Source organism: Protobothrops mucrosquamatus, unplaced genomic scaffold (genome assembly GCF_001527695.2).
Source record: "Protobothrops mucrosquamatus isolate PMUCROS unplaced genomic scaffold, P.Mucros_1.0 scaffold3807, whole genome shotgun sequence".
Taxonomy (NCBI): domain Eukaryota; kingdom Metazoa; phylum Chordata; class Lepidosauria; order Squamata; family Viperidae; genus Protobothrops; species Protobothrops mucrosquamatus.
This window is the reverse complement of record NW_015389760.1, coordinates 3,312-19,851: the sequence shown is the minus strand read 5'-3', so window position 1 is coordinate 19,851 and position 16,540 is coordinate 3,312. Positions and strand designations below refer to the sequence as shown.

At 45.0% G+C, this 16,540-nt stretch overlaps 1 protein-coding gene across 1 annotated transcript; it reads left to right on the top strand.

The window, feature by feature from the left end:
• Positions 1–590: 590 nt before the first annotated feature.
• LOC107298222 (agrin-like) lies at positions 591–10,406 on the top strand (the record flags this gene model as incomplete). Its single annotated transcript, XM_015827596.1, has 2 exons — positions 591–842; positions 10,145–10,406. Coding segments are annotated over exons 1-2 (514 nt in total), but the record flags the coding sequence as incomplete, so codon positions are not given.
• Between the last annotated feature and the right edge of the window lie 6,134 nt (positions 10,407–16,540).

Here is a 16,540-nt window from a genome sequence, read left to right as displayed (position 1 = left end):
TCACATCACGTGCAGCGGCGGCGCGTTTAGCCATTAACCGGAGCGGCCTCGGTTTCCAGCGGCGGACAAGGGCGGTCTCTCTCTCTCTCTCTCTCTGCCGGGGTCCCCCCCTCCCTCTTTGCCCCTCCCGCGGCCGCAGCGCAGCCCGGCTTTCTTCCCTTCCCTTCTCTCTCTCTCTCTCTCTCTCTTTCTTCTCTCTCTCTTTCCCCCCTTTCCTTCTCCTCCTCCTCCTCCTCCTTCCCCTTCTCCGCAACCCAGAGCGCATGCAAATCGCTCCCCCCGCCCCCGCCGGAGCCCTTTTTCTGCCCCTGCCGGAGGAGGCGGCCAGCCTGAGCCGGGAAGAGGGACGGAGCTCGCTCGCTCGCTCGCTCTCTCTCGCGCGCGCGCGCGCTCACTCTCGCTTTCTCACTCTCTCTCTCTCTTCTTCCCCCCCGCCGTCTGCTTTCTCCGTTCTCCGCTCCCCCCCCCCTCGCTCCCTCCGGCCGCACTTTCTCCCTCCGGCTCCCTCGCCTCCCCTCCCAACTTCGGATCGCCGCGGGGGAGGCGCGCAAACTCCGGCTTCCTCGCCGGCTCCTCCATTGTGTGCAGCGATGCGGCGGGCGAAGGGCTTCCCCGGATCGCCCCCCGCCGCCGCCGCCTGCCTGCCGCCTCCTCCTACTCTCCGGCTCTCGCTGCTGCTGCTGCTGCTGGTACTGCTGCTGGCCTCGTGGCCGGCCCGCTGCAGCCGAAGCTGCCCGGAGAAAGAGCTGGAACGGCGGGAGGAGGAAGCCAACGTCGTCCTCACCGGCACGGTGGAGGAGATCCTCAACGTCGACCCGGTGCACCAGACCTACTCCTGCAAGGTAATGTTGGGCTGGGGGTGGGGAGGGGGGGAGGCGGAGGGGAGAGGAGGAAGCACGGCTCTCCCCACGCACGCGCACACCCGCGGTGGGAAAATATTGGGGAGAGGAGGAAGGAGGGGGGGGCGCTTTCTTCCTTCTGGGCCCGGGGAACTTTACTCGCAGGGGAGAGAAGGGCGATCGCAGGGCCCCCACTTGTTGCTTTCCCATCCCCTTCCTCTCCTCCCCCCCCCCCGCCCCGTCCTTGGTTAGGAGAGAAAGAAAGGAAAAAGAAAAAAAAGAAAGAAAGAAAGAAAAATTTGCCTGCTGCGTTTCTGGGCTTTTTATCTTGGGGACCGGCTGCCTCTCTTGCGCCGAGGATGTCAGAGGATTTTTATTTATTTATTTATTTTTTGCAGGACCAGACTAGTTGGGAGGAAGTGCTTGCTTGCTTCCTTCCTTCCAGGCTTGAGTCCCCCCCCATCTCCCAGCCCCCGTCTCCCTTCGTAGGAGCGTCTCTCGTGGAAGTGGCCGAAGCAGCTGATTGTGCGGCCCGGGACTGGAAAAAAATGAATTACACCCTTTTTAGAATGAGCTCTCTGCAAGAAATAGGGAATTAAACCCCCTATATGTTATGTGGCTGAGCAGCCTGGCATTTGCGATGCAAAAGAAAGACCGTCCCCCTTTTTTTTTCTTGGCTCTGATTGCTCATAAAGTCTGCCTTGGACTTCTCGCCCTTCTTTTTCCCAAAATAAAAAACATTTCTCTTTCTCCAAGATCTCGCAGGACATTTTGGGAGCAAAATTCCACCTCGTTTTTTTTTTTTTGAGGTGCCCTTAACGGTACATCTTAGGGACTTTGTAAAAAAGTTTTCTTTTAAACTCTCAGCCACAAAAAAAGCAGGCACTTGATCCCCTTTCGTTACTGTGTAGAACCATTGTGTCAGATTGTGATTCTCTCTCTGATGGGAAGCTGATAGAAATGGATGGATAAATACCTCTTCAGAACAAAATGGATAATTGCCTGAGAATAAATCTAATTAAACACAGCCAAACATCTCTTCCGGGCTGAAGTCTTGATGTACACTTTGCACTAAGCCTTATAAGTGTGTTTTAACTCTTTTTTTTTTATAAACCAGGTTTGTGGGGTGAGATATAAACCATGCATGCCTGTGGAAGCTCAGTTACAGGGCAAGGACAGTGGTGTTGGTGCAGGATGAATTTCTGGCTAGGGAATTCTGGGAATTGAAGTCCACATAGTGTAAAGTTGCCAAGATTGGCAAATACTGGCTTAAAGACTTGCAGCATCTTTAGATTGTCCTTGTCCTGAAGTAACATGAGGACGGGGTTGGATGATGTTAAAAGAAACTCGGTTTTAAGTAGGATCATTCCAGGGATTGTGGGGAACTTGTGAATAGAAGCCTACACGTCTTCAGAGGAACAGAATTTGGGAACTAGAAGTATCTTGGCTAATACTATTACATAGAAAACCAGAACAAGTTTCTAAGCTGGCTTATTAAGCAGTTTGTTAGTGGAAGGATGTAACATTTTACATCTGTCTCTTCTCTGTGAATTCCACAGCTCCCTGCAGAAAGAGATCCCTCTAACAAGGACACCTGACAGATTAAAAGGATGCAAGCCTTTGTTTATCTGTACAAGCTTTCTGGTCATCCCTCTTCAATAATTAAGCACGCTGGTCTTCTTTCCATGATTTTCCCTACAGCCATCACTTTAGATGTGCAGGGAACACCAACGGATTGAAGAAGGAAAGGGCTCGCTCTGCTCTCCTGTTGTGTGTGTCTGATGCACAACACTACATTTTTTTTCAACGCAAGCAAGTACGGAAATACATTCGTTGCTTGCACAATTTCGAATCCTGCCTAATTTGTTTCTTTGAGTCAAGTAGGTGGGTGGGGATCCCTAGGCGCAGAATGAGCTCTTCCCACAGTTTGTGGAATAAATTTATCTAATACTGTTTTGTGTAATGGCATGATCCTTCTGGGTTATTCCATTAAGAAAGAGGAACCATTTGACATTCTTGGGGGAGGCTACCTATTTCAACAGGAGATTAGGAGATAAGGTGAAGACAGACTCATGCAGAGGCACAGAAGAGGGATTCCTCTCCAGGAACAATTCTCAAGCTCCGAGGAAAGGAATTGAGCAATTTACAGGGATTTGCTGGAGGGCTGAGGTGGGATTAAAGGATCCAGAGGGGGGCTGATTTAAGACAAGAAGTCGAACAGCAAATCATAAAACTGCATGAAGAGAGGATTCAATTCTCAATTTCTCCTAACACGTCGTTTGTAAATGACAGTATTGCCAAGTATTGGACTTCAGCTGCCATTCAGTGGCAGAACTAACTATTGGCAGTACAGATAGTCCTGGATTTACTACAAAGTTACAATGGCACTGAAAAAAGTGACCTAGGACCATTTTTCACACTTAGGATCTTTGTAGCAGCCCCATGATCTTGCGATCAAAATTCAGACGCCTGACAACTCGTTCATACTTACGACAGTTGCAGTGCACCCGTCGCATTATCCCCTTTTGCGAACTTTTGACAAGCAAAGTCAATGGGAAGTCCAGATTCAACCATGTTACTCATGGATCAGCTGCAGCCAGAAATATCGTAAAATGGGGCAAAAGCCACTTAACAAATGTCTCACTGAACAACAGAAATGTTGGGCTCAATTTTCGTAAGTCGAGGGCTTCCCGTATCATCCACTTTGGTTAAACCGAATTGCTGAATTAGCCGTCTTCTTGAGTGAATGCCACCCGTGATTTGCTGCCTTTTCAACTGCCCAAATCTTTTTTGATCTCCTTTCAGCGCCAACTCAGTTCTAAGATTGGGTGCCACTCTCATGAAATGCCTGTTTGATTGCAGGTATTTTTTTAAAAAACTGTTTTAAAATAACGTTTGAACAGAATTCCATTTTAAAGGCAAGGACATATGCTTCTCGTTGGGTTTAAAGGTCCTAGTGCATAATTATGTATTTTTAGGCGACGGCTTGAAGAGTCTTTGAAAAATCCGCTGCTGAGAGAACCCAACCTCAAACATCTGTCCTATAGCAAGCTGCTTTTTAACACATTCGGCTTGGAAAAGTTTCAAAGCCACCCCTTGGAATCAAATCTCTAGTGGAAAATAGTTGCTGTCTATTGTTTGACTCTGAAATCACCCTCCAGCTGTAGATTTTTTTTTCTTCCCCTTCGTCTGCTAAACCTTGCTGATTCTAAAACAAACAAACCAACCTGAAGTGGCAGCTAGTTGCTGGCATTTTTCAATCTATATTGCAACATCGGTCCAGACTGTATTCCCCAAAAGATTTCTCTCTAGTACTGCTTGTTAGCGGAGAATGGGAGAGAAAAATTGCTACAGGTTGTCCTTGACACAACAACAACAACTTCCATTGCTAAGCAAGGCAGCTGTTAAGTGAGTTTCTGCCCCATCTTATGGCCTTCCTAGCCACAGTTGTTAAGTGAATCATAATAACTTAACAAGGTTGTTAAGTGAATTTGGCTTCACCGTTGACTTTGCTTGTTGGAAGGTCATAAAAAGGGATCTCATAGCCCCGGGACACTGCGACCGTCATAAATACGAGTCAGTTGCCAAGGGTCTGAATTTTGATCACGTGACCACGGGGAGGTTGCAACGGTCGTAAGTGTGAAAAATGATCCTCAGTCACTAAGCTTAAGAACTCGGTCTACTTCACAGGGCTGTCTTAAGGCCCCATGGCAAAGGAGAGGCATGAAAGAAAGACTTGTCACTTTGAGGCTGAGTGATCTGAAACTTTAAATAAGTAATAATAATAATAAAAGTTGGAAGGGACCTTGGAGGTCATCTAGTCCAACCCTCTGCTCAGGCAGGAAATCCTATACCATTTCAGACAAATGGCTGTCCAGTCTTTTCTTAAAAATCTCTAATGTTGGAGCATTCACGGCCTTCTGGTGGCAGGCTGTTCCACTGGTTAATTGTTCTAACTGTCAGGAAATTTCTCCTTAGTTCTAGGTTGCTTCTCTCCTTGATTAGTCTCCATCCATTGCTTCTTGTCCTGCCTTCAGGCGCTTTGGAGAATAGCTTGACTCCCTCTTCTTCGGGGCAGCCCCTGAGATACTGGAAGACTGCTATCATGTCCCCCCTCGTCCTTCTCTTCATTAAACTGGACATACCCAATTCCAGCAGCCGTTCCTTGTATGCTTTAGCCTCCAGTCCCCTCATCATCTTTGTTGCTCTTCTCTGTACTCTTTCTAGAGTCTCAACATCTTTTTTACATCGTGGTGACCAACACTGGATGCAGTATTCCAGGTGTGGCCTTACCAAGGCCTTGTAAAGTGGTATTAACACTTCACGTGATCTTGATTCTATCCCTCTGTTAATGCAGCCTAGCACTGTGTTGGCCTTTTTGGCAGCTGCTCTTAACTGTGTGGTTAAGTCCAAATACCCACACACACCCCCAAGATAAGTAAATGCACCTTATGAAAGAAATCTACCATTAAGGTCACCGATGTTCAGATTTACAAGGGTGTATTACAATCCCTGCATTTTCAGTCAATCTTCAATTGAATTCCATTCAGTCTTCAACTGAACCTTCAGTTAACGAGGATTTTCAGTACCAAACCTGGCACAAATCCAACCACTATCGCAGCACCAAAAAAACGCCCCATGGTTTGCTGCCTGGGGATGTTGCACCAACCCTCCAGTGGTGGTTTATTTGACAAGCTGTGTTGGAACGGTTTGAAATCAATCAGCTTCTCTAAGAATCCTATGGTTTAAGGCAGAGATCCCCAACCTTTTGGACACCGGGGACCGGTTCCATGGAGAGAGGTTTTTCCACGGACCGGAGAGTGCGTGATTTTGTGTGGTGCCTGCACATCCCACAGAAGGGGGTATGCTTGTTTGTGCGTACCGGTTGCTGGCATGCCGCGGCCCAGTACCGGGGGGGTTGGGGACTCCTGGTTTAATGGCTTTACTGTCTGGGAAGTTGCTCTACTCTATATCAAGGAGGAGGTGGGCTTTGTGGTGGTTTTATTTCCTTGAGTAGTTTGGCACCCCATCCAGAGTCCAATAATACGTGTGGCATAACAATGTGGCAATGAAACAAACGCCACTTTGCAAAGTCCTAGGTGCTGTAAGATGGTGATGCGAATAAACGTGCCAGCAGTCTGCCAAGGAAAACATCTTTAGAAAAGGCTGCCCCTTCAAAAAAATTGGAGACCCCTCCAGTTAACCCTGCAGGGTTCTTAATGGGTAATTCCCTGAAGTGGCTGGCTTCCTTCTTAATGCTCCCCCCTGCGATGTGAATTTCAGCTACTTCTTAAAAGCATTTTTCCTCCACCTCTCTCTTGTCTTAAAAATCTCTTGTTGCTGGTATCACCTTTGCTCAGACTTGATCCTCTTAGGATTCTCCCTTCCCACCTTTTTTTTTTGTTTTTTTTTTAAAATCCTCTGTGTGTATCCAAAAGGAATCTCTCAAAAAGGGTTTAGTGCGGTTCATGTTAATTTCCCCCAGCCTCCGGTGATGGTAGTAGGGGGTGGTTTTAACTTTCCTGAGCTGGCTGTTTAGTGATTCTCTCCTTCCTTCTCCCTCCCAGCCAGGTCAGAAAATAAATCTCTGGAAATCTTTAGTCCTTGGCTGATTCCTGGCAACATATTCATAAGGCAAAAATGATGCCTAGTTTACAGGCCTTAAGGTAGCTCAGAGTTGCGTGTTTTTTAGTTCAGTTTCGCGCCTGCATTCATTCATTATTGTAAAAGTTCATTTATTTTCTTCATAAAGGTCAGGGTGGCATGTATGCCTCCCCTGTTTTTATCCTCAAAACGGCCCCATGAAGTAGACTAGATTGAGGAAAATAAAATGAGCTGTACCTATTTATTCAATATTGTGGCAGAAAGCCTGGAGACCTTTTTATTGATCCAGAAAAGGTAATTTCACTTGGTGTCCATATAACCATATTTTATATATATAGGACTTATTGTTCTGGGTTTGGAGTCTGATACGACCTTATCTAATTAATACGGTATTATTGTGTGTGTATCTCTCTCTCTCTCTCTCTCTCTCTCTCTCTCTCTCTCTCTCTCTCTCTCTCTCTCTCTCATAACATAGTGAACTTATCTAATCAATACAGTATTGTATAACTATATTATATTTTATAACTATCTATCTATCTATCTATCTATCTATCTATCTATNAAAAAAAAAAAAAAAAAAGAAATTTGGATATAAAAAATACTTCGCAGTTGCGACTTGAGCCTGCTCTATGCCCCTAGTTGGGGGCGGCAAGGCAAGAGATACTATAAAAAGAGTAAAACTGCAGTATGCAGTTGAAAATGTCAAGGTGTTCACAATCAGACTGATCTGTCTGAACTCCCTATTGTGTATATATATATATATTCAAAGTTTTGTGACTGACAAAGAGTCACAAAATTTTGAATTTACAGTGTTCACAGTAGCAAAGTCTGCCTGCAAAAGATGCTCCTAGACTGGAGTGAAACGCAGAACAGATTGCTTTACATTTCCACCCAACACACACACACACACACACACACACACATACACACACACAGTTGCAAAAGAGTTTTACAATCTGTTAGTGAGGACAATGGGGTTTGTAGTTACAAGCATACTTTAAGAGCGCTACAGGAAGGAAGGTATTGGTGTGATTGGGTTAGGATGGTGATAGATAATCTTTAAATTCCCAGAGAAATATGCCTTCCTTGAGTGCAAAGGACACAGTTGCTAAAGGGGGGATGGTTTGGTGGTTGTGATATGTGTTTAAATAATAGTAAAGTGCTTGATTTGTTTAGCAAAATGTTTGGCTAGCTAAAATCGGTGCTGTTTGCATATCGCTCTTATCTACAAAGCCATTGCCTTCACCTCACCTTCCAAACTTCTAAATATTTTTAAATAAAATAACATGTTACCGATTGGCGTGGGTCAGCAACTCCAGGCATTCCTTTACTTGCATTTAGGGAGAGAGAGAAAAAAAAAACTTCTCTTCCCAGAAAAGCTGAGAGGAACAGGTGGGGAATAGCCCAGCCTTGGCTCCAACCTTGGCAGAAAAAATCTGCTTGCAGACATTTTTCTCCATCAAGCTATGCACATCCTGGGCCTCTCCGATTCCTAATCTTCCCTTGTTTTGCCAAGAAATGAGGTGGGGCCATTTGTGTGCTTCTACTAGGTTGTGGGTTCTCCCGCTTCCTCCTGCTGCGACTTGAATCTGGAGCAAAGTGTAGGCAGCCGATGCCAAGGCCTTCTCCCTTTCTTGGAACGGTTTCTCACCAAGTGTGGTTCCGGTTAACTCCGGCGTCTTTTTATTTATTTATTTATTTATTTATTAATCACATTTATATCCCGCCCTTCTCCTAGTGGACTCAGGGCGGCTTACAGCCAGTTTAAAACGGAATAACAATACAATATACAAATTTAAAATGTGGTTAAAATAAAAATATTAATATAGGCCTTTCTTTTTTAAAATTATTTAAAAACCGAATTTAAAATACCCCTAAGGCCAGTCCTGCCCGCTGAAACAACCAATTCTTGAGGGCGCGGCGGAAGGAGGGGAGATCCGGAATCACCCGGATCTCTGGGGGTAGTTCGTTCCAGAGGGTGGGGGCTCCAACAGAGAATGCCCTCCCCCTGGGGGTCGCCAGCCGGCACTGTCTGGTTGACAGCACCCTGAGGAGACCCTCTCTGTGGGAGCGTATTGGCCGGTGAGAGGTAATCTGTGGCAGAAGGCGGTCTCGGAGGTAGCCAGGTCCGATGTCATGGCGCGCTTTAAAGATGATAATCAACACCTTGAAGCGCACCTGGAAGGCCACCGGCAGCCAGTGCAGCTCGCGTAGCAGCGGCGTTACATGGGAGCGACGAGTCCCTCCCATCACCGCCCACGCAGCTGCATTCTGGACTAACTGGAGCCTCCGAGTGCTCTTCAAGGGGAGCCCCATGTAGAGAGCATTGCAGTAGTCCAGGCGGGAGGTGACAAGAGCATGGGTGACTGTGCGCAAGGCATCCTGGTCCAGAAAAGGCCGCAACTGGTGCACCAGGCGTACCCGGTAAAACGCCCCCCTGGCCACAGCCGTCAACTGGTCTTCCAGTGTCAGCCGTGGATCCAGGAGGACACCCAAATTGCGCACCCTCTCCGAGGGGGCCAACGTTTCACCCCCTATAGTCAGCGACGGAGTCAGTTGACTATGCCTGGGAGCCGGCAACCACAGCCACTCTGTCTTGGAAGGGTTGAGCCTGAGTCTGTTTCTCCCCATCTTAACTTTGTGGGCTTTGTGGGGCCATTTCTTCCGTCTTCTCATTCTTCCAGACGACGTTGGTCTTCCTGGCTAGGAAAGTGCCAGCCTCGGTCAGGTCAAACTTGAGGAATGTCTAGTGTTTGCTTCTTGATGCTGAGAAGTATTTGTCTGTTCCTTACCTCTCTGCACGAGGAGCTCAGCCGCCAGGCAGAAATATTCTGGGCATGGCAAGTCTGCAAATGCCCTTCTTTCCGTCCGCGGCAAAGGCAGGATTCGCGCTCAAAGCGAGGACTGCAAGGAAAATATTAGAACATGGAATAATAAGCTTGGAAGGGACCTTGGAGACTTCTAACCCAAGGGTCTTCAAACGTGGCCCTTTGATGACTTGTGGACTTCAGCTCCCAGAATTCCTCAGCCTGGCTGAGGAATTCTGGGAGTTGAAGTCCACAAGTCATCAAAGGGCCACGTTTGAAGACCCCTGCAGAAGATCAACCAGTAATGAATGACATCCCAAAGGCCTTGCTTCCTTTTTCCACCACCCATGCTGTTTTCTAGATTGTGAATGTTCATTGTAAGGGAATGGGTGGCAATGTTTTAATTCCTCCCCTGATTGATAATAATTCCCCCCCCTTTGTCTCATTTCTTCGTTGTTGTTTTTTTTAAGCGTTTCATTTTGACTCCACGATGCCCTCCCTTGTCCTTCCTTCTTCACGCGGCTTGGGGTTTTTTTGCGTCACTCCTTTATATATATGTCCCTACCTCTTTTTGCCAGTTTTATTTTGTTCGGTTTGTTGTTTATGGTTTTAATTCAACTGGCTTCAGAGGATTTTAGGGAGAGAAACGACGCCGAAGAAGAAGATAATTGCCGGCTGAAACTTCACGGCTACGAAGCTGTGGGTTCTAATCTTTAAAAAGAGAGATGCTATAATAAAAAGTGGGGTTTTATGACGTTCTTTCGATTGCAGTTCTGCTGCCGCCGCTGCCGCCATCAAGTTGTTGTCAACTGTTAGCAACCGCACAGGACAGGAGTCACAATCTCGGCGTTCCTTCTAACGTCCCCTTCTTTTAATTTCTCCTCCCTTCTTCAGGTGAGGGTGTGGAGGTACCTGAAGGGGAAAGACGTGGTGACTCACGAGATCCTCCTGGATGGCGGGAACAAGGTGATGATTGGGGGGTTTGGAGACCCCTTAATCTGCGACAACCAGGTCTCCACAGGGGACACCCGGATTTTCTTCGTTAATCCCGCCCCACACTACATGTGGCCCACGCACAAGAACGAACTGATGCTCAACTCCAGCCTGATGAGGATTACGTTGCGCAACCTGGAAGAGGTGGAACACTGCGTGGAAGGTGAGTCCTGGGTTCAGGATTTGCAGCCTTGCCTGCTTTACCACTTTACCGCTAGACCTCATTTTACGACCGCAGTCGAGCACCAAATTTTCCGTTGCTAAGGGAGACATTTGTTAAGCGAGTTTACAATCCTTCTTGCCACACTTGTTAAGTGGATCATAGCAACTGTTAAGTTAGGGACACGGTCGTTAAGCGAATCCCATTGATTGGCTTGTCAGAAGGGGATTGCAGGACCCTGGGACACTGCAACTATCATAAATATGAACATAAGATAAGATAAGATGATAAGATAAGATAAGATAAGATAAGATAAGATAACCTTTATTGTCATTTTTTCTTTTTACTGTGGGCACAACGGCACACATCAAAAATGAAATTTAGTTGCCCGCTCTCGAAGTGAAACACATACCTCTGAATTTTGATCACCTGACCCTGGGGATGCTGCGACGGTCTTAAGTGTGAAAGACGGTCCTAAGTCCCTTTTTTCAGTGCCGTTGTAACTTTGAATGAACCGTTGTAAGTCAAGAACTACCTCTACTCTGCTCTGATTAATCGTGGGAACACCTAAAATCATATTAGGCCGTTAGGAACTCCTAGCAATCAAGCCCAGGCCCTTGGGCCACCCATTTACTTCAGAATTTACTACAAATCTCCTGTGTTATAATAATAAGGACTAGAACCTTTAAAAAAAAAAAGCCAAACACTCTCACAACAGGCCAAGATATATCCCATGGTGTGTTTTTGATTTCCTGCAATTTGTACTCGCTTGTCAAATTTCATAGGCCACCCAACTCCATAAAGACTCTGGGTGGCATACATTAGTACAAACTGTGAGAATTATAAAAACAAAGAAAAGAATGACGTACGACGCAAACGGGAAACATTCCAATAATATATAAAGTCCTATAAGGAACTTGTGTCCTATCCCAGCCCAAGATTTGGGGGAAACAGCCCAGATTTCAACATACTTAAAAAAAAAAAACCTGTTAAGATTGGTAACTCTATGAATCTCTGCATACAGCTTCGGGCTTTTTTTTTTGTTGTTAATCCTGACCGACATTGTGTGTCTCTCATTCATAACAACTGTGTGTGTGTGTGTGCTTAGGGGTGTGTGTTTAACAGTAAGCTCCAAAACTCTAAAATAAATTCCTGAAGCATTTTAAGAACTGGAATGTGCTCAGAGTTACACATTCCGGCTTGATTGCCTCTTTCCTTTTCTCTGTATTTGCTTTCCAACCTATGATTATTATTTAAAAAAAACACAAACCACAATATTTGTACGCTCTCTGCCATACCATGCTGTGCATGTATTGCTTATTATCCCTTGTTTTAGAGAGCTGTTACGGCAGAGAATGTAGTCCATAAATTCTGATTTTAAAAAATCAGCCGGTATCGTTTGAGCTTCTTTGCAGAGGCAGCTGGAATACAGTTAGTCCTCAGCTTAACAACCACAAAAGGCCGCAAAAGGGGATCACGTAACCCCGGGACACTACGACCATCATATATATGAGCCAATTACCAAGGGTCTGAGGCTGCAACGGCCGTCAGTGTGAAAAATGGTCATAAGTGACTTTTTCCAAGTTTGTTCTGACTTGGAACGGTCACTAAATGAACTGTTGTAAGTCGAGGACGACCTGCATAGATTCTACAGCCAGACAACAGGTCAAAATGCCATCGGTTTAGAGTTAATATATAAAATATATGTAACGTGGGCGGCAAATGGGATTTTCCCAGGTATGGTAGCAGGCGACGCATTTATTCCCTCTGTGAGCAAAATATTAAGACAACTTCTGGAATTCTGCTGGAGCAGCAATAAACTTTCCCGCCTGTCTTTTCCTCCTCGTTCCTCCTTTGAGCTGCTTTCTGAGCAAAGCACACACACACATACACACACACAAAATGCCATCCATAACCGGACGACTTCAGACTTGTAACAAGCTTCATACGTTTGGCCTTTGCAGCTTTCTGACCAAGGTACCAAATTCAGATTAGTTTTGACAAGAAGGAAATAGCATTTTGGAGAAGGATTGGGAGGGGGGGGGTTGTACAGGGTTGCTCAACCTCAACATGTGGACTTCAACTCCCAGAGTTCCTTGCTGGTTGGGGAATTCTGGGAGTTGAAGTCCACACTTCTTAAAGTTGCCAGGCTAGACAAACAATTTGGTAGCCTCTCTTAATAGGTCGGAGAGAATAGGGACATATTAAGACATTGTCCCCAGTCCTAAATGTTGCCCACTTCTGTGGGTTTTATATTCCAGAGAATAAATCCCATATGCATCTGTGGAATTTTCTTCTGGTGTGAAAGATAGAAGTCCCTAGAAGATGTCTATTAAAGTTTCATTGAATTTCCCTTGGGTTCCTAGAAAGTGTTTTGTTTTATTGGATACATTTTAAAAAATGTTCGTTTTATGGCTTTCTGATTTGTAACATTGACTTGTTTTGTTATTTCCTGCAATGTATACTTATCTTAAAGAGCAGTGTAAAAATACATATAACCCCAAAATCAGACTTTAAAGCAGAATAATAATCAGGGGTGTGTGTGTGTGTGTGTGTGTAAAATTGTGTAACTTGTGGGTAGTAAGGAGGACTGCATTTCCTCTGATTTTCCTCTTAGGAAAAGAGAGATAATGTATAGAAAATAGTTGGAATATTTAAAGCATGATAGAATCTTGATTTTGGCTGCAAACCTTTATTGTCTTTTAGGCAGGTGCTACAAGGGATAATCTGTTTTCCACAGGAAAGCTGGTGATGGGACATGACACTAAAAAAATATTAATTTCCTAAGCTGATATATGTTAGTGCAGAGAGCCCTCAAGGCTACAGACTGAGCATCCTGGCACATTGAGGGACTGACTCTTGATAATGCAAAATATGCAGACACCTCCTTTACCCCATAAATCAAAACATCTTTGATGTATCTTAAACCAGGTTTGCAGTTTACACCGTATCAAAACAAGCTAGAATGGCCTGAGTTGCACAGAATTCTGGGTCAAAGTTGATTTTCAGTTATGGCTGCTGACATCATAGATCTATCTGTTTATTAGAGGTGTCAACTGCTCCAATCTTGATTTTGTGACTCTGCACTTGGGAGACACCTTCCTCCCCCCCCCGCCCAATTTTCTTGGACCCAAATTGGGAAACCAGGTCAGTCAAATTTGGAACGTATCACTATCTTAAGCCAATTTCTATGCTTAGTTTGAGGATTAAGCTAAGAAGCGTCAAGATCTGAGCTCGTTGTAAAACTAAGAAAGCTTAAGATCCTGAACCAGGAAATTGTAGTTTACTGTGACATTCAGATCAAGGCATGTTGGTTAATTAAAGGTTTCTGAAAGTAATTGTGGTCTGCTGAATAGCAGGTGGGGTGCTTCCTACATAATCCTGGCTTATTCAGCTAAAATAAAGCTCACTTTGCAAAGACATAACGCTGGAAGTATTTGATCTAGAAGAAAGCACGTGGCCCATTGGTCTAGAACTGTATACTCTTTTTTTCTATTTATCTCTTCTTTCTGTTTCCCAGCCCATCTGCTCGTGCAATATATATATATATATATTTCCTATTCCTAGTTTGACTAACTTCATACCAGTTTCCCATCAGGGTAGCGTCTCTGACTGCAGCCATGAAAAATAATCTGGGACTTCAGCATAGGGAGCTGTAAGAAGGAAATGAAGATTAGAAAGAACAGAGGGGAGGAAAAAAAACACACCTTGACGGGTGTGGGTAGAGAGACGATTGGCATGGTTCCAAACAGAAATATCTCCTCCATTCATTCATTCCAATCCAGTGGACTCAGCTGCATTTTTGCTCATTTAAATCATGTGGACTTTGAACTCTCTCTGGGTGTACACAAGAGAGAGGTGCATTCCTTGGGATGTGATGCCAATCCAGACTGGTGACTAGGAAATTATTCAGGGAGGAGGTAGGATCTTCAAAGGGGCAGGGATAGCTTGCCTTCACACATTCCACTAAGCCTTAGTGTATCTGGTCTTGTGTGGCTTACCTTAGCTCTGAAAACTTCCGACTGTGTAAACCAGACTGCGGTGGGTTGTTGTAAAAAAAACATGGCTTAACTTTTGGAGACTAAACTTAGGCCAGATCAGAAAAGGCACTGGGGAAATTACAAACTTAGGAAAGTTTGGACTGCTTCTGCAAGCAGTATGGTGTTCATTAAGTGGGTCCCATCATGTTGTTTACCTTGTGTGTGCCTGTACACAGACTCGCAAGGCCTGCATGCACAAACTTTCAGACTGATGTTCGTGCAGGAAAGGAAACCAGAATTTCAACAGGAAATAACTCAGATTGGATTATACACCACAAGGTCTAGCTGGAGTCATCGTTTTACTTCGAGTGATACCCCCTTCGTCTCAGAAATAAGATCTGGGTCCTTCTTCCTAGTTCAGAAGCAAGGGCTTGGTGCAGGAGATTAGACTTTGAAGGCAGTTTAGCCCAATCCCTTGCTCAGTTGAGAAACTCAGATCTGGAACTTTTAAAACGGGTAGGGAAAGGCCCAGATAGTACTGCGCCCCAGTTATTTATTTATTAGATTTATTCCAACTGCTGTTCAGGAGGCCCATGGTGGCTTATAGCACAGCTATATATATATATCTATAAATGCCATAAGAACCCAATATAATGGTCAAATAGAGCTATATAAGCAAATATTATACATAAGATCAAGGGTCTTCAAACTTGGCCCTTTTATGACTTTTGGACTTCAACTCCCAGAATTCCTCAGCCAGGCACCCCTGGTATAGACGCTTCTGCTTGAGCAGGGGGTTGGGCTAGATGACCTCCAAAGGTGTCCCTTCCAACTCTCTATGTTCTAGCTCAGGGGTCTTCAAACTTGGCCCTTTGATGACTTGTGGACTTCAACTCCCAGAATTCCTCAGCCAGGCAAGGAGTTCTGGGAGTTGAAGTCCACAAGTCATCAAAGGGCCAAGTTTGAAGACCTCTGCATAAGACCAATCAGTAATGAATGGCACCAGTTCACCCCTCCAACGGCCTTGCTTTCTTTTTCCACCATCATCCTGTTTTCTGGATTGTGAATGTTCATTGTAAGGGAAAACATTTCACATTAAGGTGAAATCTTCCCCTGCAGCTGAGCATAAAAATGGATCAAAGAATTGCTTGCTTCTGAATTCTCATCCCTTTTTTTCTTCCATGAGGAATAAAAACAAGAGACGCTGTATGCTCCTAATAATGTTAATGATTAATACTGGTTGACTATTCAGGTCTAGCAGATATTCAGTCATCCAGCTGGATAACCAACCCAGGTATTCAACCTAGGTCTCAACAGTCCACATGCCCTCAGTTTTTTCCCAGTTTCCATTTTATCCAGCTGCTCTTTTCCTGCCTCTCCTTTATTCCCCCCCACACACACCCCACTTTCTTTCTTCCTTTTCCTCCCAGACTCTCTTAACACTGAGAAGTTTTGTTCTTGTAAAGCGGTCCGTGCAAAATTCCCTTTTCAGTGGCCTTAAAAGAGCTTGTAAGAATCTCCTGGAGGGAGGCTCAGAGCAAGGAAAATTGCTGGCAAAGAGGCTAGATCTTGGTAAAATCCATACATTTCCCAGGCTCCTGGCTCTTGGCAAAAACACCATCAACTCTGGGAAGAGTTTTTTTCGCCCTTTTCTCTCTTAATCCTTCCTTCTGCCTTTGTGGTGGCTTTCAGGCAAAGAGAGGACCTCCTTGTTTTCTTAAACTGTGTGTGTGTGTGTGTTGTGTCTTTCTCTCTCAAACGGGCTTCTGTTTCAGCGGGCTGAGAAAGTCGATCAACAGCTGTGAAAATGGTATTTTACTGTAAGGAACTCCTGGTGGGCAAAAGTTTGGCCTGGAATTTGTTGTGGGGCCTGAGATAACCACAGGGGTTCAAGAGTGAGATAGATCCTTGCCTGCTTCATTTGGAAACCTAGACGTTGTAATCATAATACATCTAGGAAGCCTTGAGTTGTAAAGAACAATAGTTAGTCTTCACTGGGCTTCCTAGTGTTTTATTATTAGTGTTGCCAAGGTCTTCAGGAATGTGATATCCATCAGTGGTATAGCCCTCTCCAAGTTCATCAACTGGCATTTGCTACCTGATGCAGGAATCTTAGAATGACAGAGGTGGTTCCTTAGCCCATCCTCCTTCTACCTC